The following is a 27,293-nucleotide window of genomic DNA, read 5'->3' as shown; positions in this document are numbered from 1 at the left end:
AAAGAGACTCTAGAAGGAAACGGGTTAAGTGATGTTCTTTAGATTGACAGAAGAAAAAAAGACAGCTAGAATCGGATATTCACTTTGGTCCCAAAAGGAAGAGGAGGGGAAGCCTGTGGGAAAGCGATAAGAAGAGAGACAGAATGAGGAAACGAGAGAGAGAAAAATGCATGAGGACAGTGGGCAGGATGTAGAGTGAGTTACAGCAACATTTCTATATACCTATTTCACAATAGACCAGACACAAAGATAGATTATACTATAACTTTATTAAATAACAGGAGACAATTCTAACTGATGACAATCCTATGCCAAGGGTCTTAGTGCTATCCAATATTATTTAACTCTTCCAGTTAGGCCATATGTATAAATACATGCTTCCCATTTAGATGATGTTATACAACACAGGTTACTGATGTTCTTGAAGATGTTGTGGGTCATAGAAAAGTCCTTTTAGGGTTACGTTTCATAATCTTGTATATGAAGAAATTGGAATCCAACATAAATATACTATACATGTTTAGCATTATATATTAGAGTTATAACTCAGTGATTATCTAGGACATAAGAATTCAAAGCATCCAGTACAGAGAGACTGTGGTGTGAGCAGAGTCAGAGCAATAGAGGCAGCAGGCACTGCTGGGCCCAGGGGTCAGCTGCAATTGCTACATGCTACATGTGCTGTTCTCTCCTTCATTGGGGATGTGAAAGCCAGCATGGTCTAACTAGCAGCTTTATGAGATATTCTGATGTTGGATAGCCCAGAAAAGCAGGTATTGCTGGTAACACAGCTATGTGCAGTGGGTTTTATTACAAAGGAGATATGTGTGGGTCTCTAACTACCTTGTTGGATGTAAGGAGAAACTTTTGCTGCGTGGAGGCGGGACTGGGATTAGTGTAAAATTGAGAAAACAGGGATCCCCAATAGGTAAAGAAAGGTGCTTATTTTTGTGCTTCCTACGGGGTGGTGGGACAGGCAGTGATGCATTACTAATCACTGAGGCAGGTAGAAGAGGGTTGTCTGCATAATTCACATTGTGTGAGCCGGGGGTAATGCCTTGGCAGGGCGGAGGTGCTTGTCTTTGGAAAACATCAAGTAACAGAGTTGAAAGAAGTCAATCACGTGGAACATCAGGTGGAGGGATTTTCAAGGTGCTGGGTTCCACACCCCATATTTCCCGAGCATACTGGGCGATGGTCCGGTCACTGGAGAACTTTCCGGAACCAGCAATGTTGTGGATCACCTTGCGAGTCCATTCTTTTGGGTTCTACATGGGAGGGATGAAAGAGTAGGGTGAAAAGGTGAAGAAATGCCATTAATACACTGTATGAGTAATTTATTGTAACAAAGTAAACAGCCTTAAGTCACTTTTCCATCTCTATAGCTAAGTGTCACTTGCTTTCTATTGTGTCTGTCACATTTGTCATAAGTAAAACTGCTGAAAAGAGGCAGGGATCATCGCATCTTGGTGGCAGCTATTGTCATTCTGCAGGAGGAGTGTAGAATTATGGCTTCATTAAGTCTGCTTCGTCCATGTGTCAGACTGTTAGCAAGGAGGAAACCGTTATCTCCTTGCTACTGTATGTGTGTCACTGTGTCAGTCTGTACTGTGACAGTTCACCTTGTAAAGGGCACTGACAGAATCCTGGCATCTGATGTAATCTTCATAATCTGCAAATACTTTGAACCTGCAGAGAATAAGACCGTATTGGTAAAATAGGATGAAGGATGAGCAAGTGGACAGAAAGGGATGTGATGAGCTGGAAAGACGATGAGAAAATATCAGGCATGAGGAATAACAGAGTGTAAGAAGAAGAAATTGTTACCTGTCGTGATTCATCAACATGTTGACAATGTCCTTGAAGAGGTCAGGTTGTTTGGGGGAGAAATATCCTGAATTAAGCTGATCAATCATTTGTCTGAGCTCAGGGATCCTCTCATAGTAAGATCGGGCATTGTAACTGCACAGAAATCACATACATTCTACCATTATATTTAGCATTCAAATAAATATTTGTATTTCTAAAGTGATATTATAATAATGCAGCTTGTCTGAAAGCACATTAACCCTTTGGAGTGTACAGTCTTAATGGCGTTTTCCATTTCAGATAGTATTCAGAGGTGTCAGAAGTGATGTACTGAAGATGTTTTAATGTAAAACGATGGAAGTCATTTATAATGTGCAAAATGACAGATGTACAATATCGGCTTTTGTCCGCTGGGCACCTCGAATTGAACGAGATTGCGGAGGAGCAGAAGGAATTTAATTTTCCATTAACTGACAGACCCAAATCACCTAATTTACAATTACAATCTTCTGTATTCTTGTCCTGAAGTAATCCAATAGGAAAAAAAAATAAAGACATGAGAACATGGACCTAGCACAGGGATAGGCAATGTGCACACTCCACCTGCTGTAGAACTACAAATCTCAGCATAACCTGACACAACTTTGCTACTAGGAAATGCTAAAACTGTGGCAGGGTATGCTAGGATGTGTAGTTCCATAGCAGTTAGGTTGTTACCTACTCCTCAACTAGCGGAATTGCAAATGAAAGAAAGGGGTCAATATTAGAATATTGGAGAGATGTATCAAAGCTTGTAAAGTGGAGAAGTGGCCCATAGCACTAATCAGCTTCTAACTGTTATGCCTCAGATATGACTCTACAGGGTATTAGTCCCGCAGGAATGGATATGAAATACCGCCGGCTGCATTCCCGTCAGCGGCAGCCCGACAGGAGCAGAGTGCGACGCAGCGGAAGCCCGACAGCGCTGGAAATCCCGATCGTGGATAGGTAAGTCTCCACTAACCTAACCCCCCTAACCCTCCTTAGGGGTGCCTAACACTAACTTCCCCCCCAAATGCCTAACCCTAATCCCCCCTCTAAGTGCCTAACCCTAACCACCCCCTTCCCCACTGCCTAACCCTAAGTCCCCCCGGGGGGGTGCCTAACCCTAAGTCCCCCCGGGGGGGGTGCCTAACCCTGAGGCCCCCCCGGGAGCCCTAAACCTAACCCACCCCCCCGCGGCTGTCCGCTCGCGGCGCCCGGCATCACTACGATCGTGATGCCGGGCGCCGGTCTCCCGGCATCGGAGAAATGCGGGTGTCTACATCTAGACGCCCGGCATTTCACCCTTGCTGGGATGAGACAGTCGGGAAGCCGGCTGCCGGTATATAGGCAGTCGGCTTCCCGATTGCTTCCCGTCCCGCAACATCCTTGAGGGCTGGTATGGTCTTGGCTAGATGCGGCCGTGGAGCAGCTTTGAGAGCCGAGATAACTTGGCTGGCTGTGGCCTGTGGGCCTTAAGATGAGATGCGGCCTTTGGGCCGTGCAGCAGTCTTGAGGGCTGGAAGTGCCTTGGCTGGCTGTGGCCTGTGGGCCTTAAGATGAGATGCTGCCTTTGGGCCATGTAGCAGCCTTGAGGGCTGGAAGTGCCTTGGCTGGCTGAAGCTGAAGTGTGGCCTGTGCCACCGGGTTGACACAGGCGTGAGTACGCTGGCTTGCATACTAAGGACGCTGGAATGCGACTTGTGCCGCCAGGTTGACACAAGCGGCTGACGCTGGAGTGCGGCCTGTGCCGCCGGGTTGACACAAGCAGTAGGCGCAGGAGTGTGGCCTGTGCCGCTGGGTTGACACCATCGCGAGTACGCTAGCTTGCGTACTGAGGACGCTGGAGTGTGGCCTGTGCCGCCGGGTTGACACAAGCAGCTGACACTGGAGTGCGGCTTGTGCCACTGGGTTGACACAAGCGCGAGTAGGCTGGCTTGCGTACTGAGAACGCTGGAGCGCGGACTGTGCCACCTGGATGACACAAACGGCAGATAGATGGTATGCGAACCGTGTCGCCTAGATGACACAAACGGCATGAATACAAGACAGAAAGGAGGACTGGATACTCGACTGGTTTACAGGAGACAATGCCAGAACCAGAAACACGTGAAACGCTATCACCGGCACCAGGGCAGCATTCACAGCAGAAGGACATATATGCAGGAGCCAATCCGGATTGACCGCAGAATGGTGGACAGCAGATAGGAGTTTCAGCAAACGCTCCCCCGGCGTTCGCTTTGCACAGCATTCACAGTGCGGCGGCTTGTGACACTAACTAGCATTTATCAAGTACATTCTATAAAGTGATAGGAAGAAGCTGATTGGTTGCTATAGGCAACATGTCTACCTCTCTATTCTTTATGTGCTTTGGCTTTGATACATCTCCCCCATAACTCCTATACCAGAGCGTCTGGCACAGTTATTGGCGTCTTATTGGCTGCTGGTGTATTGACCCACTGAAGTCAGTTAAGTTAGAAGATGGAAGCAAAAAAAGAGACCAGAATGTAAAGGGTGAATTACATATGATTTCCATGCTCCTTTGTCATCATACTCATAGAGGTCAATTCAATTTAGATGCAACATAGTAACGCCGGACTCATGGATTTTTGTTTGCAGCACCATAGGGCTGTGTATAACAATCCACAATTCCGGGGTGAGATAAGGCCAAGAGAGAGGCGTGTTGCAGGGCCGATGGGGGCGTTTCCACGCCATTACAAAATTAAATCGCCCCTCTCGCGTCTAATTGAATTGACCCCATAAACCTCTGTCCTTTAATAAAAAGCATTCCAGGTGTCAGAGATGAAGCACATGCAGGTTTATCGTAGAAGAAAGCAGCCCCAGGTAATAACTGGAAATGGCCATTTCTTACCCGTCACGGTCCATACGGTCTACATCGGGCACTCTCATGCCAAAGATGAAGAGGTTATCTTCTCCTGCTTCTTCAGCCATTTCCACATTAGCTCCATCCATGGTGCCAATTGTAAGAGCACCATTCAGCATGAACTTCATGTTTCCTGTGCCAGACGCCTCTGTGCCGGCAGTGGAGATTTGCTCAGAGAGGTCAGCAGCAGGGACCACTGAGAAAAAAACAAAACTAAAGGTCAACAAGTGTTTATTTTTTAATCACCAATTTTCGGACTCAGCAACTAAACAACATTATGTATTTACTCGCCTGCTAGTCCTATATTACACATACTGTTTTTTGTCCTAATTATTTACCATTAGATACAGTACTCCCTTTAACTAGCAACCCTGTTCTGACCTATGAAAAAAAAGGGAGGAAGGGTGGACGGTTTGCAAAAGTATTAGAACAGATGTTCTATATAAAAGTTGCCCATACAACTAGAGCTTTGCCCAATATGGACATATCTGTGGTCACATTAGATGAATCCAGAGCATCAAGTTATTCAGACAAGTTTAGCAGCCAAATGGGGCCCATTTAATTAATTTGTTGTAAACGCTTTCATTTTGGCTTGCTGGAACTAGCAAAATTAATTTATTAGTATCTAGTAAGTTCAAGAAATTTTTAATACACAGCTTAATAAAAAAAATATATTTTATATACTATATAAACTATAATGTTATGTTGCTTACATATTTTGGATGTTCGATCTTGATTACAAAGAAATATCTTCATCTGATCTATAGATTTGAGATTATAATTTACAGAAAATACCTTTTTCTGCAAGAGAAACGCGATAGTTCTCCAAGAATATGAGTTTCAGCCTGTCTCCAACTGCTGGGTCGTTATTGATAACATCTCCCACAGAAGTGATCAGCTTGATGATCATCTTAGCCATATGATACCCAGGAGCAGCCTATCAAGGAGTGACAGAGAGAGCAATATTACAAGAAGGAAAAAGGAAACAGAATGCAGTAGAACAGAGAGACAGAGAGAGAATAAATATGACAATGATGGATAGACAGTGATATATTGCCAGAGAGTGGAAGCGTAAACAAAGAAATGGATAGTAATAATAAATGTACACATCTGTAATTGTGTCGCTCTCTGCTTTATCATATGCCAACATCTTTTTATACCTTGTGTTAGAAAAGCTCGGTACACGCACAGACACCACTGGTCTGCACTGTCATGTTTTTTTTTATCTAACTGGCGCATGAAGTCAGGTAAAGACTGACTCAGCGCCATAATGAATTATTAAAAATAGATAATTCTGTCTATCGATTGCCTTTTCTGTCTGTGTGGGTTATGCCCAAAAACGGGTGAAACCCCAATGATTCTTGGTACTGAATGTGCTACACGATTTTGACAAACAGAATTTTTAGTGAGTCTAGACTGACAGCAAGAAGTGATATTCTATCTTACTGATATCAGATGCTACCCAATAGTTTTAGAAGGATCACCTTTTCCAACAAGCAAATCTCCATGTGTATGATTCCCTTTGGTATTTAAGGCATGATTAAGAGACGGACGCTATTCCGATGCTCTCACAGTTGAGTGATGTTTTGCTAGTGCACGTTCGAGCACACGTATCCTATGCTGTTTGCCATTACGCATGGAATCACTAACATTTGAGAAGGGGTTTGCGATCCCTGGGCGTATCGGTGGCAACTGGAAGGTGACCTGAAGTGATTGTGTAAAAAGGTACCATTTCATGGTCGTATCACGAGCGTGTCTTGTAGCGCTGCTGCATTCCCAAACGCAAATGCAATACTACAGATGCCATGCTTAGTTGGATTTGAGGAGAGTAGTTACGGTAGACCCTAGGCTACAGCAAATGTTGATGGTGCGTCCAATGTTACGTTGATGTTGGTGTGTTTACAAACTCCATGACAAATGCACAGACCATGCAGCCTGATAGTGGGTGTCTCAGCGCTCGTACACTCCATCACACAGTGCAGTACAAAGGGAAGGCTGAGATGAGCATTTGCATTTTCCTGCATATGCTATTGTGAACACGGCTGCATTACCAACCATCTCTGAATCAGGGCCTAAGTCAATTAATTAAAAGTGAGAAACCCTATATTGTATTAGCTGTATACACAACAAAACACAATACATGTAATCTACTGTATGTCCTATGTAACATATCGCCATATTCTCATGGACCATATCATACACAACTGGAATAATATACCCCTACAGTGAAATATTTGGAGGTAAGGCGTCTTTCCCCCCCACCACATGGCGCCTGCAGTCTAACGGTTCCGATGCCTCTGGAAGTTACGCTACTTATCAAAAATCACCAAGAAGTTCTATGAGCTTTTTAAAGTGCAAAGTCAGAGAGTGAGGGCATTTACAGAGGTCTATAAACTCAATTTATTATTATACATTTCTCACAATAGAGATACATTATTTCTTATAAATCTACGTTATAACCCTTTCTCTCCTAAGGCTTTTCTCACCCCAGTGTTGTGTCTTTTTCTGCAATGGTCACATTTAACCATCAATATTAGTACTTTTTTAATCACTACCCGCACAAATTCTACCTTGCTCTTTTTTTTTTCTTCCATAAGACTTAGGCCCTCATTCAGAGCCGTACGCTCTGAGCAGAGCGCACGCTCTGAATGAGGGCCGTTCTCCATAACTATGGAGCGTCCTCCTGGACGCTCGTATAGCTGTGGGTCACCACCCACAGCCTATACGAGCGTGCAGTTTGATGGCCGCGATGGTCTTGACCATCGCCACTGCGAGACGGAGCCTGCGGTTGAGTTTTTCATCCGCAAGGCCCGGAGTGATTTTGGCTCTATCAGAGCCAAAATCACTCCCACTGACATCACTAGTGATGTCAGTGGGCCGGCTTCTGACGGTAGGCGTTCCCTTGGGAACGCCCCCGTCTGGGAGGCACGCCCCCAGCACGCCCACCAAAGGGGGCGTGCTGTCAATCAACATCGACAGCACGCCCCCTTTGATCAGACACAACGAGCGAAGGAAAGTCCTTCGCTCGTCGCGTCTGGCGCATGCGCACGACGGAGCTCCCGCCGTCGTGCGCATGCGCAGTGCACAACATTGACCCACTTGCGAGCGGACAGCCGCTTGCGAGTGGGTCTGAATCAGGCCCTTAATTATCAGAATATACCCATCATTTGCTTATAACTTCTCATACAGCAAATAAGAACTGCCCCAATTGGTTTTTTATTATTGCAATTGCAAGAAAGTGGATTAAAATCCAAAATAGCAAAAATTTGAATTCTATATAAGTATTTTTATAATAAAATCTGCACTTGAACATGATAATGCATTTTTATTATTTATTTGTTTTGCTAGTTTTTGCAGTCGTCAAATAAAAGCAAACAATGTATAGGAATAATATGGTAGGCCTACCATTCTGAAAAGATGAAAAGCTAGTGCATTTAGGGGCCTATTTATCAAATAATATTTGCAGGATAAACCTAATGTATCCCCAAATGTATGAAGGAGGGACCGCAGTAGCAGGGGCATTTCTAGAGAGGAGGGGGCCCGTGTGCAGTCTCCAACATGGGCCCCCTCCTCTCCGCCCGGCGTCTGGCAGCGCACTGAGCAGTATGCGGCCAGCGCCGGAGTTATAGACTCTGGGCACTAGAGTGGGCCCAGAGTCTATAGTGTATGCACAGGTCACCGGGAAAATGGCCGTGGCGGGCATTTTCCCTGTACTGCGCATACGATGGGAAAATGGCCATCGCGGCCATTTTTCCAGTCGTTTTACAGCGCCGGACGCCCGCGCCGACATGGGACTCCGGAGAGGTAAGTATTATTATGGGTGCAGGGTGTGCGGTGCGGAGCGGGCCCCCCCTGGACCCAGGGGCCCGTGTTCCCCGCACCCATTATAGATATACCCCTGCGCAATAGATATCTACGAAATCTGCTGTGGTCCCTCCATTTCTAACAGCAGTCGTAGCCCACATACAGTAGGTGTCTATGAGGACTGCGAAGCTGTCAGATTTACCAATAGGATAACGCCATCTCCAGATAGCATTAATCTATAGTAGCCTATGGGCAACTATTCTGCAAAAATTACCGGCAGAGGGCTCATCTGGAACGCTCCCAGCAATGGCCGCCACACATGCATGGTCTGCTGACCGTACATGTGGAGAACGGCCCCAGCTCCCGATATCGAAGGGAAATGATTGCTTTCGAGCTTTTTTCACTTCTTTACACATCGCAGGGGGGCTCCTTTCAGACCCCTGTACCTACATGTGACTTTTAGTACATTCGGTGGAATATGAATTTCTTATTGATGCAAACAGCACTGTGGCAGAGCCTACACTATCTTGTGTGCATGCCTCATCTTACCGAATATCATTAGGAAGATGGTGCCGTAGAGGAGGTGGGATCTGCTGGATGGTAGCAGGTAGGATGTGGCATCTGCATCACTACTTTTGCAATGGTTAACACTATTCATATATATATATAGTGACAAAAACACTGGTAAGGTCATACACAAGAGATATATTAGTCCCAGGTTTCAGACCTATATGTATTAAAAAACCCTAGGAAAATGTCTGTGATTGCGATACATACTTGATAGTGTTTGAGCTTTAGTAAAAGTCTGATAAGGGGTTCCTGGGGTTATGGAGGGAGAGTGAGGGTGGGCTCCATCCATTAGGCCCATTTCAGGTCTTCAGCCTGAGAACAGGCTAATTAGCACCTGTAAGAGGCTGATAAAAGTGTCTCGGGTTTTACTCATTGTCTCACTACCTGGGGAATAAGGCAGCAGGCCTGTTAAGAGACATTGGGCTCTATTTATTAACATTATTTTTACTAAAATAAAGTGAAAAAGGGTGTTTTCACACCCTTTTCACATTATTTTAGTTTCACCTGTAGTTATTACAGGGCAATTGGAGTAGAATTAGTAAAATTCTACTCCAACCCCTAATATCACTTATTTTTAGTAAAGCAGATCGCATTTTCCATAATTGTAATGGGAAATGTGATCCGACCAGAGTTACTAAAAATAAATTGTAAAAAAATACCGGGGGAAGCCATGTGATAATAACGCCACCTGGCGTTATCCAGGGTCTCCCCCGGTTACCGGGCTCCCACTCTGCTCTAACGGGGAGAGCAGAGGCGGGAGCCAGTAATCAGCTATGTGGTCTAAACAGACCGCAAGCTGATTGCTGTAAAAAAAAAAATTGAAACATTTTTTTTTTACTTACCTGAATCCAGGGACCGGTGATCGGGCCTCCGGTGATGGCTCCTCTCCGGTCAGCTGGTCTCCCATAGTGCACTGCGGCCCGGTCATCAGGTGATCGGGTCCCAGTGCAGTATGGGAGATCACCTGATCGGGAAGCCCGGAGAAGATTACCGGAGGCCAGGAGGATACAGGTAAGTGTAATGAAGGGAGGGGGGGTCGCGGGGGTCTGCATTCATGGGGGCGGGGCTTAGCGTCGGTGGGGGGTAGCAGCGACAGTGGGTCGGCGCATGCGCGGGCTCTTAGTCGCGGAATTTTACCCGAAAATACCGTGAATAGAGTGCGGATGGGATCCGCAGGGACAGAGCTTTATTACAAGCTCTGTCCCTGCAAGGGATTTATAGTAAATCCCTGTGATATTGCCTGAATTCGCAATGCGAATTCACTCGGTAATATCACACTACAATCCGCATTCAATATGCGGATTGTAGTAAATAGAGCCCATTGTGATTTATGACAGTGAGTGCTGTACATATGCCTATGTTTGTGGTAGAGGCATTAGGTCCTACTACTGATGAGAGAGGGAATCTCTATGTTTAATTAAAGCTCAGACGGGTTAGGATTTTATTTTATGTTTTTCTTTTTCTGCACAATTACCTAGCTTCGGCTAATTTCACGAAAACCCTGGACTGGTGTGCTGTTTCCTGGCTGCTGTGTGTTTGGAAGTGACCTTCTACTCCAGGAGAGGGCTCCCCTAACTTGATCTTTGTGTACTCACCTTTCCTCCAATCATCACTGTTCTTGGTACATACTGTTTGCTGGGATCCTTCTTTATACCTGAGAAACACAGAGAATAAGACATACAATCCTTATTTATGCATTTTATGCCTGAGCTTTGGTTCAGAATTGTGATCATCTATGCATTAAACCCTATTTAACGGACTACAACCATTGTTACAGTGATCATCAGGCTGGGATTCTTACCAAATTCCCAGTCATCAGTTCATTGCATGCGGTCAGTCATGACATTATCACAGGTATGTTTGCCTGCTCGTTACATAAACTGTGAAATTACATCTGAAGACTAGGTTGACTTTGTGAAAATGCCACATTAATTGTTATGGAATCAGGGAATACCCTCAGTGTGGGGAAAGTCAGACCCCAAAGTCAGAGTACTCCATTTGGCTAGTAAGGGAATACTCTATAGATAGAGGATTTCACAATGATATCACTGTACGGCACACATTGTGAAATCCTCCAGCCAGGGGCGTATATATAATGGGTGCAGGGTGTGCGGGGAACACGGCCCCTGGGCCCAGGGGGGCCCCACACCGCACACCCTGCACCCATAATATTACCTCTCCGGAGTCCCACGTCGGCGTAGGGGTCCGGCGCTGTAAAACGACTGGAAAATGGCCGCTGCCATTTTTCTGGTGATCTGTGCATTCATTTTAGACTCTGGGCACACTCTAGTGCTCAGAGTCTATAACTCTGGCGCTGGCCGCGCACTGCTCAGTGCGCTGCCAGCCATCGGGCGGAGAGGAGGGGCCCGTGTTGGAGACTGCATACGGACCCCCTCCTCTCTAGAAACGCCCCTGCCTCCATCTATAACATTTTTCATTTTCTGTGCCCATTCATTTCAATGACTTTAATAGCACACCTGTGGCTATCCCACTGAAATTAATGACTCCATACATTTCAATGCTTTCACTTGGTTTGTACAGTCTAAACCTAGATTCACCTGTTTAATGCTTATCATTAAATAATATGAGATGTCATTGCTTTGCTAATTGTCTTTTTCTTTTTTGATATCTGGAAACCTGGTGATCTTTAGATCAATTTGCCTTCGACAGATTTCGTAATTAGCAAATTGCCATGCAAATCACTAATAAATTATTATATATATTCACATATTGGTCTCCCTCTTAGTGGTGTTTTATTTGCACCGTTTCCAGTCAGCTCCCGTCACATGATCGTGACTTCTGAGGCTCACAGAGAAGCTAGAATCTGATTGGTTGCTATGGGCAACATCTCCACTTCTACAAACTCACACTTTAGTAAATATACCCCCAAGAATCACTAAAACTAAAATGCAAGTTGCTTTATATAAAACAGCCACTTATAGCACTTATTAGCAGTTTTAAGCTGGGTACACACCTAAGCGATATATCTGCAGATGATGGTCGTTCATACAGACTGAATAACCATCATCTGCATGCTGCAGCAGGTGCCGGGGGCGGGTCCCAACCCCTCCTCGCGGCTGCCGCTGTGACCGGGTGGTCTGCAGATATATCTGTCCATTCGCTGGTACACACTGGCCGACGTGCAGCAAATATATCTGTAGTGTGTACCCAGCATTAGAATGTGCTACTTGAGATAAGGTGCTCATCACTGCATATTTGTTTCTATTCACACCAATCTTCCTGTTAGTAAAACCATTTAAGGACAATGCAGCCAATATATCTAAAGCTGGGTACACATTAGACGATGTGTACCATACTTGCCTACTCTCCCGAAATGGATAGGAGCCTTCTGAAAATTGGGTGTCGCTCCTGGGCCCCTGGAAGAGTGGGCAAGTCCGCTTTCACCTTGCATAGGTGGCCGGGATCGGGGGGAACTGATGATGTGACGGCATTGTGTAGTGGGGGCGGGAACACAATGACGCGATCACCACATAACCACGGCACGCCCCCCTCGCTGTGCCGAGCTGGCTGCCTCTTCCTGGAGACCAGTCAAAACAACTAAAAATGCGTTCCTCCCTTTTCATTTTATATACTGTAGAGTAATTTTTCATGTTTCACTTTGTTTTGCTCTTCCCCAATATACTTACGGTTGTATAGGGTAATCACATGTAGACAGTTCAGTAACTGGCGCTTGTACTCATGTATTCTCTTCACATGGATGTCAAACATGGAGTTTGGGTTAATCTTCACTTTATATTCACTCTCCAAATACCGCGAGAATTTTAGCTTGTTTTCCTAATGAGACAGAAGTAATTGTCAGGGGTGGTGGATTAGCCTACAGATTTTCCTTTTATATATACAGTACATCAATGGCAGGCTCCTTACAGGTACCAAACGTTTGTACCACTCCTTCTCTGTCACAATGAAAGCTGAGTTGTGTAGAAAAACCCAGATTACAAAGACGCTTTACCAGTAGATAGGGAATTAGTTAATTATGTTGTGTCTTCACAATGATTTAGTCAATTTTCTCTGATTCAGTAAAAGTGTCTCATTAAAACAACTAAGCAGATGATGAACGAACTTGAGCTTATTTAGGAAAATTCTTAAACACAGAATAAAACCTTCTGAGAACTACATGTTGGAGAAATAGATTTGGATCATCTGGTGTTAAGGATGGAAGTGATAGGTCAAACTGCAGTTGACTAAATTTATGAAGCATATTGGATGCACATTACATTTCGCAGTACACAGCTCTTCCCAGGAGGCAGATCAGCACACTAAAAACGCATTTAGGTTTACAGTGAGGCGGAGAGATCTAGAGAGGTGCACTGTGCAAAAGTAAAAATGTCTCATCAATGTCCAACACCAAAGTCTACTTTAGAGCTACTCCCCAGCGCGGTATCAGGCCTGCCAGGGAGGTATAACTACTCCCTCAAGCTGCCATGGCTATGCCTCACTGATGGTGAAAGCTGCTGAACTTGTAGCTAGTACTGGTACCCTATAGATATCATGGTGGCCCTTCTTAAGTGCAATTTCAATTAATGGTTCAACAAGATGACTATAAATAACAGTGCACCCTTTCATATGACTAGAGATGTTTCTCTCTGCCTTTTAGCTCATTACAATTATCTTAATCTGCAAAATAAAAATCTTGCTCCGCAAAACTAAGCGCACCGATGCAACTACTCCTGTGGTTCTCAAACTCGGTTTTGCAGGTCACCCAGCAGGTGCACAGGTGTTATCATTACTCACTGACACATTTTAAAAGATCCACAGGTAGAGCTAATTATTTCACTGTGATTCTGTGAGGAGGCCTGGAAAACATGCAATGTTTGGGGTCCTGAGGACCGAGTTTGAGAACCTGTGAACTGCTCCATACCTAGGAAGTGCAGAACACTCTTGCTCTGTACAACATTTGCTATTGCCTGGTACAGCCTTTTTCTTCTCGGCACATATCTTGCTCTGCAAGCCACTGTACGTTGGTGGACATCCAGGAGCACATGCACAAATCGAGACAGAAAGCACTGCCAATTAGTATCTTGCTCCTTGCCCTGGCTGCTTTGCTCTTTATAAAGGAGGCATAGTTAATAACATAACAGGTAAATTATGTGTCTATGATGTGGTTGCTGTCACAGGTGGAGTAGATTGATGGATATGTTGCACTGAACTTTGTCTCTATAACACCAATACAGAAAGATGCTTAGAACAGTGATTGTCGATGCTATACCATACCTGTTTGACTTTTGCAACATCTCTGATGAAACCCTCATCGTTCACAAAGTTAAGTAGCTTCTTCAGCTGGTCCAGATCAGTGATATAATCCTCTCCAATGCGCTGTGAGTACAGAATGACTTGTATTAAATAACAGCACTTAGTACTGGCTGGTTTTTGCAGCTAAGCATCCCAATAAGGTTTTTTTTTTCACTGAGGACATCAATGAGATGAAATGGTGGAAAATTCTGACACATTGGATGCAATATGTAAAATCATCTGAACCTTGCATTGCGTCTCTACAGCCATTTTGATTGAACTTGAAAATATTCTGTAAAAAGTAAAACAGAGAAGGGCACACTCATCACAACAAACACAAGGGCTCAATCTGAGCCAGAGCCTGCCATGTGTATGCACTTACCGATCGTCAGATAGGACGGCCGATCAGTCATCCTAGTGTGTGCCCAGCTTTAGGGGTGCTACAAACCGTTTCTCTCCCCCTAACACTCATAGGGGTACATTTACTAAAGTGAGAGTTTATAGAAGTGGAGCAACCATAGCAACCAATCAGATTATAGCAATTATCTTCTAGAACGTGCTAGTAAAATGTTAAGTAGAATCTGATTGGTTGCAATGGGTCAATAGAGTCACTTTGTCCTCCTTCTAATATCAAGTACAATTAACTGACATAAGTGGTTCTGCACAGAGGGCCTGTTTCATCACGGATCGTAATTGCAACAGCGTACGCAGACTGTCCGATGGCGCGTACTGTGTGTGCGCAGGTCAGCATAGCAATTGCGCACTCAGAAAGCCATTGCAGAGTGAGTGGCAGGACGTCAGCATTTGGGGGTGATTACGGGCGAGTGGTCGGAGAAACGCAGGCATGCATGTCCGTGGACGCCGTTTCCTGGGCGTGCAGAAATTAGCCAGTGCAACGGCATATGCAGCATGAGTACTCTGCGTGCAATGAGACATGCACTTTCTGAGACAGGTCAGACCTGCTGTAATATTGCGTGAGGGACCGATGTTACCGATGTATACACAGGACAGCGAGGTCTTACGGATGTGAGAAAGCGGTAGTGGGCGTCTCTATGCTGACTGAGCGGGTGCAAACATTAGCATATTTTCACAGCAGAATTGCGTGCGTAATGGCAGCTGAGATCACAATAGCGATCCGCAATGAATCAGGCCCATGTTATTCTGCATATCTGTACTTATAATAAGAAGGACATATGCCTGCTTATCCTAGATAAGGTCATACAAACTCTATAGAAGTGAAAACACTTTCATAGAAAACTTTTTGAGAGTTAGAGATACTTGTCCTCTTGCTGGGGAGGGACCTCTACACAATATAACAACACTGTGTAATGTTGGGGCATATAACAGCAGGTCTCCTCTTTGCCAGTCAGGTTTATAGAATAAGAATAAATATTTATAACACCAGATACAAGACCAGAGATTGCTTATCTCACTCCCATCACAGGATACGTTCAATATCCCGGCACAGGGGATGCTGGCGCTTAGAATACCAGCACCAGAATCCCGACACATGTCAGAAACCCGGCGCCGGCATCCCGAAGGTAAGTAGCGGGAGGGTTAGGGTTAGGCACTAGGCGGAGGATTAGGGTGAGGTATTAATGGGGAGGGTTAGGTTTAGGGTGCGGGGAGGGCGAGGTTAGGTTTATGCACCAGGGAGGGAGAGTTAGGGTTAGTGTAGGGAGAGGGTTGGGATAGTGACCAACAGGTGTCGGTATCCTAACCCTGTTGGGATGCCAAGTGTCGGGATTTTGACCGCCGGGATCCTGTATCCATCCCCCATCACAAGAAGAGATCCTGGTATTATAACCAACTAGTTGACTATTATTTGACATACCCTGCAACATGCCACACTGGGCATTTGGCTGCTTTATTTCAGTAATCTATGGAAATCATTGTTGCTATTTGTTTGTTATTTATCATGAAATGCTATCCTGCCAATACAGTGGGATTATGATTGTGCTTTATTTTTTATACCAACTTGACAAGTGAAAACGTGACAAGACACAACTCATATTTGCTATTGCTGTTGTGCAAGTACTTCTACTGCTTTTATGTATAAGATGTAGCCCTAGTCAGACATAGGTAACTTTGGCGCAAATTTAGAAATTTAGGTAAATTTGATTTATGTAAATCTCCATTGTTTAATGATATGCACTGCGCATGTGCAGATCTATTTCTGCAACGTCAGCCGCAGTTCCCAAAGCCATAACATGCTTCACATGCTGTTGGGGTTTGGGGCTGGCGACGGGGAGTGTTTCAGAAAAAAGGGCGTTTGTCGGCTCCAGTTTCTGGGCGTGTCCCGAAACCAGTGGCTGTGTCCTTGGACGTAGCTTCACTGATCCTAGCACATGATTTTGCTGGACATCCTGAGTAACCTGAGGTTCCGATGTTCATGCAGTTGATCCAATGCTGTGTCTTCAGATGCAGCAGCAGATCAGAGAAGGCGACAGTGGACGTCTTATTACTTAAGACGCCTCCTGCGGCTTCTGCATCTTTTAGCACAGCCACTGCTATAGCATCCATCTCTGAATCAGACCCTTTAAGTGTTATTTATTCTAATACAGCTAGAAACACTGATTTTATCCATGCAGCATCATTTATTGGACAAGGGAAAGAGAGCACATGGCAAATATGCCATATGTTGCGGCATGTGGTGCTTGTTGTACAGTAGAAAAAGAGGCAATTAGTTGATGCATAGCAATCTTTTTTGTTCATTAAGACATAACTTTTCCACATCATCTGTGGATTGTTTAAACATTGTTACTGTTGACAATTGAGGAGGTCTCCTTAGAAACCAAGGTGGAGATATATCAAACCTCTAAAGAGGATAAGTGGAGGTGTTGCCAATTGCAACCAATCATTGTAACTATCATTTATCTAGTACATTCTGTAAACGTATAGCTTAAATCTAACTATTTGCTAAAGGTACCTTGTGAGTTGCCTTGTCCATTATGTCCACTGACTGACATGATTTTTAATGCTAGTGTAACTCATGTAAAAGGGTCTGAAAATAGAACCCAATGTTTTATGTTGCACCATGTAAATGTATTGCGGAAACCAGCAGTAATATGCCGTTACTAATAAAACACTACCCGGACTGGAATGTAGTTGGCATCCCAGCGCACACAATGCCAGCGGTCAGAATATCCTGACAGCTGTGATCCAGACAGTGAGTATTGGGGTTCGGGGGAGGCTTAGGGTTAGGTTTAGAATTAGGCACTAGGGGGAGGGTTAGGGTTAGGCTGCGGGGAAGAGGTGCAGGGTTAGGCTGTTGAAGGGGAAGGTTAGGCTTGGGAGGGGTGGGTTAGGGGAAGGGTTAGAATACTTACCTGCATGCATTGGAGATTTCCACCGTCGGGATTCCGCTGCCGGGATTCTAAATGCCGGCATTATCAGTACCGGGATCGCATACCCAACACCCAAGAACATATGTCCAATTTGTTTTTACCATAGTTTTTTTTAGCATTAGAAACGCCAGTGCGTACAAGGCCTTAGGATGGTGCTTTAAGCCTTAAATTGTATTAAACGCATACAACTTCTCCTACCTCTGCTATGACTTCTGCCAGGCCTGGATTACACAGCACCAGCCAGCGCCGTGGGGTGATGCCATTAGTCTTGTTCTGGAACTTGTGAGGGTCCATTTCATAGAAATCATGGAAACTACAAATATGGAAAAAAGTGTGCTATAAAAATGAAGAAACAGAAGGCAGAGGCTAAGCACCTTGTGCAGGCATCACATACTTACACAGTGTCTTTTATGATATCAGAGTGGATCTGAGCAACACCATTCACAGCATGGGCACCAACAATGCACAAATGAGCCATATTAATGCGCTTAACTGAGCCCTCTTCAACAAGGGACATCCTACGTAGACGGTCCATGTCTCCAGGGAACATGGCTGAGACGCGCTACATGGGGAAGAGGAAAAGGTGTGATTCAATGAATGAGAGAGAGGTGAATTAAAGCAATGCATGAGAAATAGCAAGGTAATGTGACAGGCAAGTGTAGAGAAAAGTAGAAACGAGAGGTGGGGTAGAAATAAAAATCAGTTGCTAAGCCAATGACAGACTTATATAGATATTAGAATTTTGACTGTACATTGAGGTGTCTCAGATTAATTTCATAGATGATTTCCAAATGTCTTGGGAGCAAATTCTGCAGCAGATGAACCGGCCACCGCTCTAAGGCCTCAGGTAACACTGTGTGATTGGTGTAAGCACATGTACGGACCGTCAGATCCCAGGCCTGAGTGACAGACAGAAACAGAGAATTATTACAGTGGACTGACTATCTAGCTGGTTGATATGTTAAGTAACAAGTGCAAATACATATGGATTTAATCAGTTCCAGACAATCCCAAACGTCCAACAGCAGATATCCACTGTTGACCTATGTGACTGATCATCTAATGGCCTGTAAAATTGCTGCACTCTTTTTAAGTTCATTAAGTACTGGAGTTAATATCTTCTTATATTAGTATGGGTCAGAAAAAGCACAAAGATAAAAATAAAAAATGGAATTAGATACTGTGCCAATGTGTCACTATATATGGAATCAGATGAAACCACTGGCAGCACAGTAAAGTCGTTGGTGTAACTGTAATGGGTGCATAGAGTGTGGTGCACATGGGCCCTGGGTCCAAGGGGGGCCCACACTGCACACCCTGCACCCATTTTTAACACTTAACTCTCTAATCAACTGGAATATGACGCTGCGGCCATTTTACTGGAGATCTATGCATGCACAGTATAGAAGTTTCCAGGACCAATGTTACTGGAGACCTGCACATGTGCAGTATCCTCTGGCTGCACAACAGAGAGTAGGGGGCCCACACAATGTCTGTACTCGGGCCCCCTTTTCTCTTAAACCGCCTCTGAGTAAAGTGGCAACTTTTCAGGAAAATAAAAGACACATTGGGCCTGAGTCAGAGATGCACGCAGTGCCGATGATTGTGCACTTCAGTGATTATTTGCTAATGCACATGCACAAAAAGTCTAGGAAACACTTACTGCACTCGTGCGAACCAATGTGTACGAAGGCGTGCTCATTTGCATACAACATCTATATGATTTGAGTACATGTATGCGATCCATGGGCATTTCAGGGTGGAGACTGGAAGGTGTTCTGAAGTGATCACAAAAAGATGAGGTGTCCAGGTGCGTTTTATGGCTGTGTTTCGGCATGGTCCAGCACCGCAGTAACAGAGGCCATTAGTTTAAAATTGTTCCAGGGAGGCTCTGCGCCAGGCAGCGGCTGCTGGTGGAGTGGATGTTGCAGATGATGGTGCGTCAGTGGTGGAGTGATCTGAACCACCAGCGCAGTTACCATTGCTCAGATATGCAAAGTGGGCTTTGAAGGGTTTGCTCAAGTCCTTGCAGGAAAAGTATACAAGAGGAATGCTCAAGCTGACATTTGCATATTTTGCAGCCACACATGATTTGCATCCACCTCTAAATCAGGCCCATTGTATATACTAAAAAGGTAATAGTGATCGTTTGTCTTTCCACATGCTCCTGTCTTATATAGCAAAGAAAAGATCCCTTTAGGTTTATCCTCATCATTGATTCCAAAAGTTGTAAATTCCTCACGGCTCCAATTATAGGCTTGATTCATTGGCTTATCTAATAGGTGTGCAGTGCGCACAGGCCCACAATGCACACCCTGCACCCATATTATATTATGCTTACCTCTCCGGAGTCACACCTTGCACCCATATTATATTACGCTTACCTCTCCGGAGTCACACCCTGCACCCATATTATGCTTACCTCTCCGGAGTCACACCTTGCACCCATGTTATATTACGCTTACCTCTCCGGAGTCACACCTTGCACCTATATTATTTTATGCTTACCCCTCCGGAGTCACACCTTGCACCCATATTATATTACACTTACCTCTCCGGAGTCACACCTTGCACCCATATTATATTACGCTTACCTCTCCGGAGTCACACCCTGCACCGATATTATATTATGCTTACCTCTCCGGAGTCACACCTTGCACCCATATTATATTATGCTTACCTCTCCGGAGTCACACCTTGCACCCATATTATATTACGCTTACCTCTACGGAGTCACACCTTGCACCCATATTATATTACGCCTACCTATCCGGAGTCACACCTTGCACCCATATTATAATACGCTTACCTATCCGGAGTCACACCTTGCACCTATATTATGCTTATCCCTCCAGAGTCACATCTTGCACCCATGTTATATTACGCTTACCTATCCAGAGTCACACCTTGCACAAATATTATATTATGCTTACCTCCCCAGAGTCACACCTTGCACCCATATTATAATACGCTTACCTATCCGGAGTCACACCTTGCACCTATATTATATTATGCTTATTCCTCCGGAGTCACACCTTGCACCCATATTATATTACGCTTACCTATCTGGAGTCACACCTTGCACCCATATTATATTATGCTTACCTCTCCAGAGTCACACCTTGCACCCATATTATATTATGCTTACCCCTCCGGAGTCCCACATCATCTGGCACCACAGACAGAAATCACCGGAATAATGGTGCTGTGGCCATAATACTAGAGATTTGTACATGCGCAATTGAAAAGTCTCTGGGAACATAGCGAGGGCCCCATATTCCCAGAGACTTGCATATGTGTAGTAGATTCTGGCACTACGCCAAAGTTTACTGCACTTCCAGAGGGGCCCACACGGAAGCTACACATGGGCCCCCTCCTCTCTTAAATTGCCCCTGGCCTGATTAATAGATTTATGTAAGTGGCACCGATGCTGCGTCTTTGTACGCTGTGGCTGTGCTAATATATGTAAAAGCCGCAGGAGCCGTCTAAGTAAAAAGATGCCCACTACTGGCTTCTGTGATCCGATGTCTGCATCCAAAAGACACAGCATCAGATTCTCTGTGTGAACATTGGACATCTACGTAATCCTCCGGTTACTCAGGATGTCCGGCAAAATCACACAATGGGGCCTATACCCCCTCTTGTTTCAGGAACGCTCCCTGTCAGCGCCCCCAAACACCAGCAGCATGTCAATCACTGCTACTTATGTTGCAGGGCCAGATTTGCACATGTGCAGTACAGCTCCTGCGCATGCCCAGATAATTAAACATCAGAGATTTGCATAAATATTGGATTTACTGTACGTAAATCTCTGATCAGGCTCTATAGCTGTTAGTTATAGTGACAATATACTACAAACTGCTTGATATTGTACAAACTAACACAAAAGAAAGCAGAGTGGATGTTATTAAAGGTTGTTGACTACTTGTGTGAATTGCCGTTAGTATTTCATCTCCATATGAAATGTCACAAGATGTTGCAGTTCTACATGTCACTGCTTATTATTAGGTGTAGCTGATTTGATTAATGTAACTAGAGGAATTAAGGAGGGCATGCTGCGGAAGAAAGAGCTATTGAAATGGAAAAAAACAGCAGGTAGCTAATGATGACAAAAGACAATCACCATACAAAACCAAGGGGAAAAATGTACAGCAAAATTAATAAATTGTATGGCAACACAGCAAGATAATAACCAAGATAAAGTTCTCCAGAGGAAGAGATGCCGGTGTGAAGAATTTATAGAAGCACAAAGGAACAAAAAGGAGCTTTTGCAGCATTCTACCTGATAAACAATATTGTTATAATGCCTATTACACAATTAAAAACATTTATATGGATGTTTATATGTGCACTTAACTAAGCCATTTGCCTTATAAAATTGATCTACCATCATTCCTTTATACAGACTGTGTGGCAATATGCACAAAACAGTGAATGAACAGAAGAACTGGGGTCCAGGCGTGCTCCCCTGATGGATGCTCTGTGTCAGCACAAGCCTAGTTCTTACTGTACATACACAGTGGGTGGGTCATTAATTCACACAGCAGCCATGTAAAGGGATTTCAAGACTCTCCCTTCTCCTTTAGGTTTATGTGAATAAGAGCATTACCTGAAATTCTCCCCATGGTTATTCATGTTTCTTGTGAGGTTACTCTTTTAGCTCTTACCATAACAACTTGCCCTGTACTGATGATGGCAATGAAGGACATATTGGAAGTAGGGATGGGGATCGAATGATAAAACATTGGAACCATCTATGGTATGGATCCAATGTTCAGTGATTTTGGCTATCGTTTTTTTTTTGTCCATCCAGTGTTTTCTTGTTTTCTTACTTTCCTTACAATGTATATGTCACAAGTCGCCAGCGCGCCTTGTTACATACCTGTTCTCTGGTGGTCTCTCCTTCTCCGGGTTGCCAGTCACACACCCGTAATTTGGCTCCTGTGCAACGTACACGCCATACTGTGACGGTACCTTTAGTTGCTAGATTGGGACGCCAGACTTGTGGCACATGATACTGGGAATTCTGGATAATTTTTCCTCCTCTCCTGTGGATTTCATTACTCACCTGCCCTGTTAGTCCATTGGTTCATTACCTTTCTTAAGCCTGCTGGTTCATGGCCGGCTTGCCAGGTATAGCGTGTTTGCACGTGTCCTTCCAGTTCCTGTCAGTCGTGTTCCTACTTGTCTGTGTCAGTTCAGCCATTGCCTCATGGACTCTTGTCTAACTCTCATTCCTCCATCTAGCGTACTCATATACTGCCGTCTACGGAGTTCTCCGGGTCGTGCTGTCCTTGAGGCCTCGCTGGTCATTCGGCCATCAGTTTCCATCTCACAGATTGTCAACACCTTGGATCTCAAACCCGCATCCTGGCTGTTCCAGCCACACCCCACCCTGCAAGACTGCATCACAGCTTGTCAACACCTCAGCTCTCAAAGTTGCAACCCGTCTGTACCAGCCGCACACCGGCCCGCTAGGCCGCATCACAGCCGATTTACACCTCAGCTCTCGCCTGTCATAGCTGCACCTCGGCCCTCAAGGCCACATCTCAGCCCTCAAGGCCGCATCACAGTCTGAATATCTACCAGCTCATTGGCTGCACCTCGGCTCTCAAGGTCGCATCTCAGCCTGTCTATATCTTGGCTCTCTAGCCGCATTTCAGCTGTCCAAGCCGCACCTTGGTCTCAAGGCCACACCTCAGCCCTCAAGGCGGTACCTCGGCCATCTAGGCTGCATCTCACAACTTATATTCCAACCGGCTTTCAGCCGCAACGCGACTCTCAAAGCCACACTTCTAATTCTTCAAGCTCTACCTTGAAGACCTGGTTGAAGATACCTCACCTTGTCCAGTCCACTATCAGTCGCATAACATTCTGTGGCCTTAGGGTAGCCATGTATGCCCCTACTATCTACTACTAGGAAACTCAGCCTACAAATAGGCGAACACATAAGAAATATTAAAAATAAAGTAGACACACACAGTGTCTCTGGTCATTTTAATAAAGTACATAATGGCGACCCAAGCGAAATTACCTTCACAGTCATCAAGAAAGTAGAAACATCATGGAGAGGAGGGAACCATAGGAAATCCATGTCACAAGAAGAATCTAAATGGATCTATAAATTGAAAACCCTAGTGCCGAAGGGCCTTAACATCGACTTTGAATTCTCAGAATTCCTAAAAGTTTAATACATCTTACCCCTATGAGAGAGAACAGAACCGTTGCTAGTGGTAGCTACATACACACCACCCTGGCCACACCCAACCACTTCCGAACTTGGAAGCTCAGCAAGTAAGGGCCAGACCAGTACTGAGGAGGGGGACCTCTCTGGAATCTTTGGTTATGTAGCATACCAAATGAATGGCCACACTCTCTCTCTTTTAAATCTGGGGTTAATGACCACATGAATCATACCATCAAGATCAGAAGAGACATATCATCAAGAACATTGGACGTCGAGCGACCAAATATGGAATGCCTATTCCCCAAAAACATACTAATAACAAACCAAAACATCAGTACATAACAGACAGAATCATGATAAAGGGACAACTTTAATTGTTTAAGCTAAAATTAGGACATACAGTTACATAAACTAGGAACAGGTCAATTAGCTTATCTCACATATTGCAAGAGATAGAGATTCACGACTGACACTTTGCAGTACCCCCATGCTATGGACCTAATGAATTCTATATGCAACATACAACATCATTGCTATCATTTTTTTTTCTCAGGCTAAACTCACTACTTATCAATATGTACATATGTATAAGTCAATATACCAGTATTGGGACTTTCTTTCAATTATCACCAATTACCATATTATCCCCGCAACATTGGAGTCAACTCTTCCCCAAGAGGAGGAGCAGCACTTAAAAAGACTTATAGGTACACCATACAAGCAGCCCTGACAAAGTCCGGCACAGTATAGCATTGGCCACGCCCCCTTTGCAGAGCGATACCCAGAAGAAGATGTCTGATTCTATGAACTGATTTGTGCCTCAGTTTGCTTGCTTGCCGGAGATCAGTCTGGTTCAGATCCCATAGTGCAGCGGCTGGGCAGGTGACAGTCTTTGGCTGCTGTGGGTGATGAAGAGCCGGCGGTGAGTGTGCACGTCTATCTCCATAAGGGGTTCCCAGCAAGCAAGCAAATGGAGGCACAAATCAGTTCATAGAATCGGACACCCGGCGTCCCACCACAGGAGACACGGAGGTAGGAGGTGCGCGCACCCAAATCTAGGCGCCTGTCATTTTACCGACGCCGGGAGACCGCGGGGGGAAGGGAGGACATTAGGTTAGTATATACTTACCTTAGGGATGATCGGGATTTTCACCCATGTCGGGCAGCCTCTGTCGGGATTCCAACCCGGTAAATCATACAGATTCCGGTGTGAGCGACCTATGCAAAAACATACACATTGGCTCTCACATAAGAAAACACACCCATTGGCCTCCACAGGAATAAAACACACATACAATAGACCCAAAGAAATAACACACACATACATTGGCCCCCACAAAAAAAAATAACATTGGCCCCCACAAAAAAAAATAACATTGGCCCCCATAGAAAAAAAATAACATAGGCCCTCATAGAAAAAAAATAACATAGGCTCCCACAGAAACAAACAACAACAAAAAAAACCCACATTGCTCCACACAAAATCAAATCATACTGGCTACCACATCAAAAATAAATTTACATTTTTCTAGACTTACCTTTCTGTCTTCGGCTACAGGTTCCCACGGTGTAGAGCTGTCAGCAGTGGCTGTCTGGTCGCGGGCAGCTAGGAGGAAAGGGCTGGCTGACCGCGGGAGGGAGAGATGTACTGGCTGGCAACGGTCGGGTGGGAGAGAAGGGCTGGCTGGGTTGGCTGGCCGAGGACAGGAGGGTAGTACTCACTGGCCGCAGGCGGGAGGAAGAGAAGGGCTGGCTGGGTGGCTGGCCGCGGGCGGTGGCAGTGGTACTGGCTGGCCGCAGGTGGGAGGAAGAGAAGGGGTGGCTGGCCGCGGGCGGGTAGGTAGTACTGGCTAGCTATGAGCGGGAGGGAAGGGCTGGCTGAGACTCTGTTGGGGCGGGCAGGCAGGCCAGACAGGCAACGCGGCGTGCGTGGCCCGGTCCGCAGTTCTTTAATGTGACTGGTGGCTCTAGCGCTGTGGCACACTTCACAACCGTCTGTGGCACAGCGGTTAAAAACCTATGGCCTAGTGGATGGGCAGCTTTTGACTGTTGCAACACTGCCCATTAGAGAAGCAGCAAGTTTCAGGACCTGGACTGTGATCAATTTCAATAGCTATGATACAATGTTGCCACACATGCAACATTATCTCCGTTCTAAAAACATGGAATGAGATAGATCCCCTTCCGTTTGTGTACGATGACATCATCAGCCAGTGTCCAACGTAAATCCCTACCATCCAAGTGGGCATAAAGGGGGAATATATTCCTGTGGCGAGCGAAGCGAGCCACCATCCCGCAGCATAGCGAGCGAAGTGACTATAACAGAGTGGTTTAGTGTTCTTCTCTGGGACATATGCAGTTTTATACTATTTATGATTTTACTGTGTTTTATTGTGTTTTACGGTTTATGTTCCGCACACACACACACACACACACAGCTTGTGCCCAGCTTGTCAGACACCCGCAGCCAACAGTCAGTAGATTATTGTATGAAATGTATTGGTTATGTGAGAGGCCTTTTTCTTGCTTATTATCTACCTCATTGTATATAACCTTGAGTATTAATACATCACTCATATTGTGACCATAAGGAGAGCGCAGTGACAGGGTGTTGCACATTCTTTTCTGTCTTATGTATATTAGATGTTTGTAATATCTTACGTATCTTATCCATGCACATATTTATGCTAGAGAGTCCTTTTTACTAGTTTTTGTTTTATTTTATTTCATTTCTTAGAAATAAATTTGTTGTAACTTTTTCTTCAGACCATATCTCTGTACCACACAGATATACACCAAATATTGCACACTTCCTCCGTTTATACCCCATCACGGAACATAAACATAATCTACACCCATACATATTTGCTGCGCCGTTCAAGACTCAAATAAGCATCAGCTTTCCCTGAAAGTTTATTTCTACCAACGGAGCCAGATTTTCAAAATAATTGGGGGTGCCCCTCCTTGTGACTGAAAAATGGCATGCATAGACATTGATAGAAGCATAACAAATATTGGGCTGCTCAACCACCAACAGCACCCGCAGAGCTGGCTCCTAAGCTTTCTACAAGCACTGTTCTTGGGACAAGGGTAAATGATCCCACCATTATGTGCTGCTGTACTGCTAGCTTTCTTATGTGATAGAGACTGACTTGCATCCCTGCCTGAGTATATGGTACTTGCTGTAACTGAAGAAAAGACATTCAGAGATGATGCTAGAAGCTGAACAATGTCAACAATGTCACATTACCGTATCCCAATCCAATTTTTCAACATCCAGAAACAGTCTCATGAGTTCAGGAATAGCAAGAGATGGGTGAGTGTCGTTGAGCTGTATGGCCACCTAAGGAAGATAACTAAGCATTAGAAAACATTGGAAAGGATACATTGGTGATGATGGGGAAGACGTGTACAGGAGAGG

At 44.9% G+C, this 27,293-nt stretch overlaps 1 protein-coding gene across 2 annotated transcripts in view; it reads right to left on the bottom strand.

Moving 5' to 3' along the window:
- Positions 1-250: 250 nt before the first annotated feature.
- Positions 251-27,293, bottom strand: part of PYGM (glycogen phosphorylase, muscle associated) — an 80,953-nt gene continuing 53,910 nt past the window's right edge. For both annotated transcript variants that reach the window (XM_088442538.1, XM_088442539.1), the window contains exons 9-20: positions 27,123-27,215; positions 18,438-18,584; positions 18,084-18,247; positions 17,884-17,998; positions 14,321-14,422; positions 12,736-12,883; positions 10,684-10,742; positions 5,510-5,651; positions 4,703-4,910; positions 1,828-1,962; positions 1,623-1,689; positions 251-1,268 (exon numbers count right to left, since the gene is read on the bottom strand). In XM_088442538.1, coding sequence (XP_088298664.1) covers positions 1,116-1,268; positions 1,623-1,689; positions 1,828-1,962; positions 4,703-4,910; positions 5,510-5,651; positions 10,684-10,742; positions 12,736-12,883; positions 14,321-14,422; positions 17,884-17,998; positions 18,084-18,247; positions 18,438-18,584; positions 27,123-27,215 — 1,533 coding nt within the window. In that variant the 3' untranslated portion in view covers positions 251-1,115. The remainder of the gene's footprint in view (positions 1,269-1,622; positions 1,690-1,827; positions 1,963-4,702; positions 4,911-5,509; positions 5,652-10,683; positions 10,743-12,735; positions 12,884-14,320; positions 14,423-17,883; positions 17,999-18,083; positions 18,248-18,437; positions 18,585-27,122; positions 27,216-27,293) is intronic.

The sequence above is a fragment of the Taudactylus pleione genome, unplaced genomic scaffold (genome assembly GCF_031769625.1).
Source record: "Taudactylus pleione unplaced genomic scaffold, aTauple2 ptg000313l, whole genome shotgun sequence".
In the NCBI taxonomy this organism is placed as follows: Eukaryota; Metazoa; Chordata; class Amphibia; order Anura; family Myobatrachidae; genus Taudactylus; species Taudactylus pleione.
The sequence above is the reverse complement of the archived record's forward strand: the minus strand, read 5'-3'. Positions and strand labels throughout refer to the sequence as shown.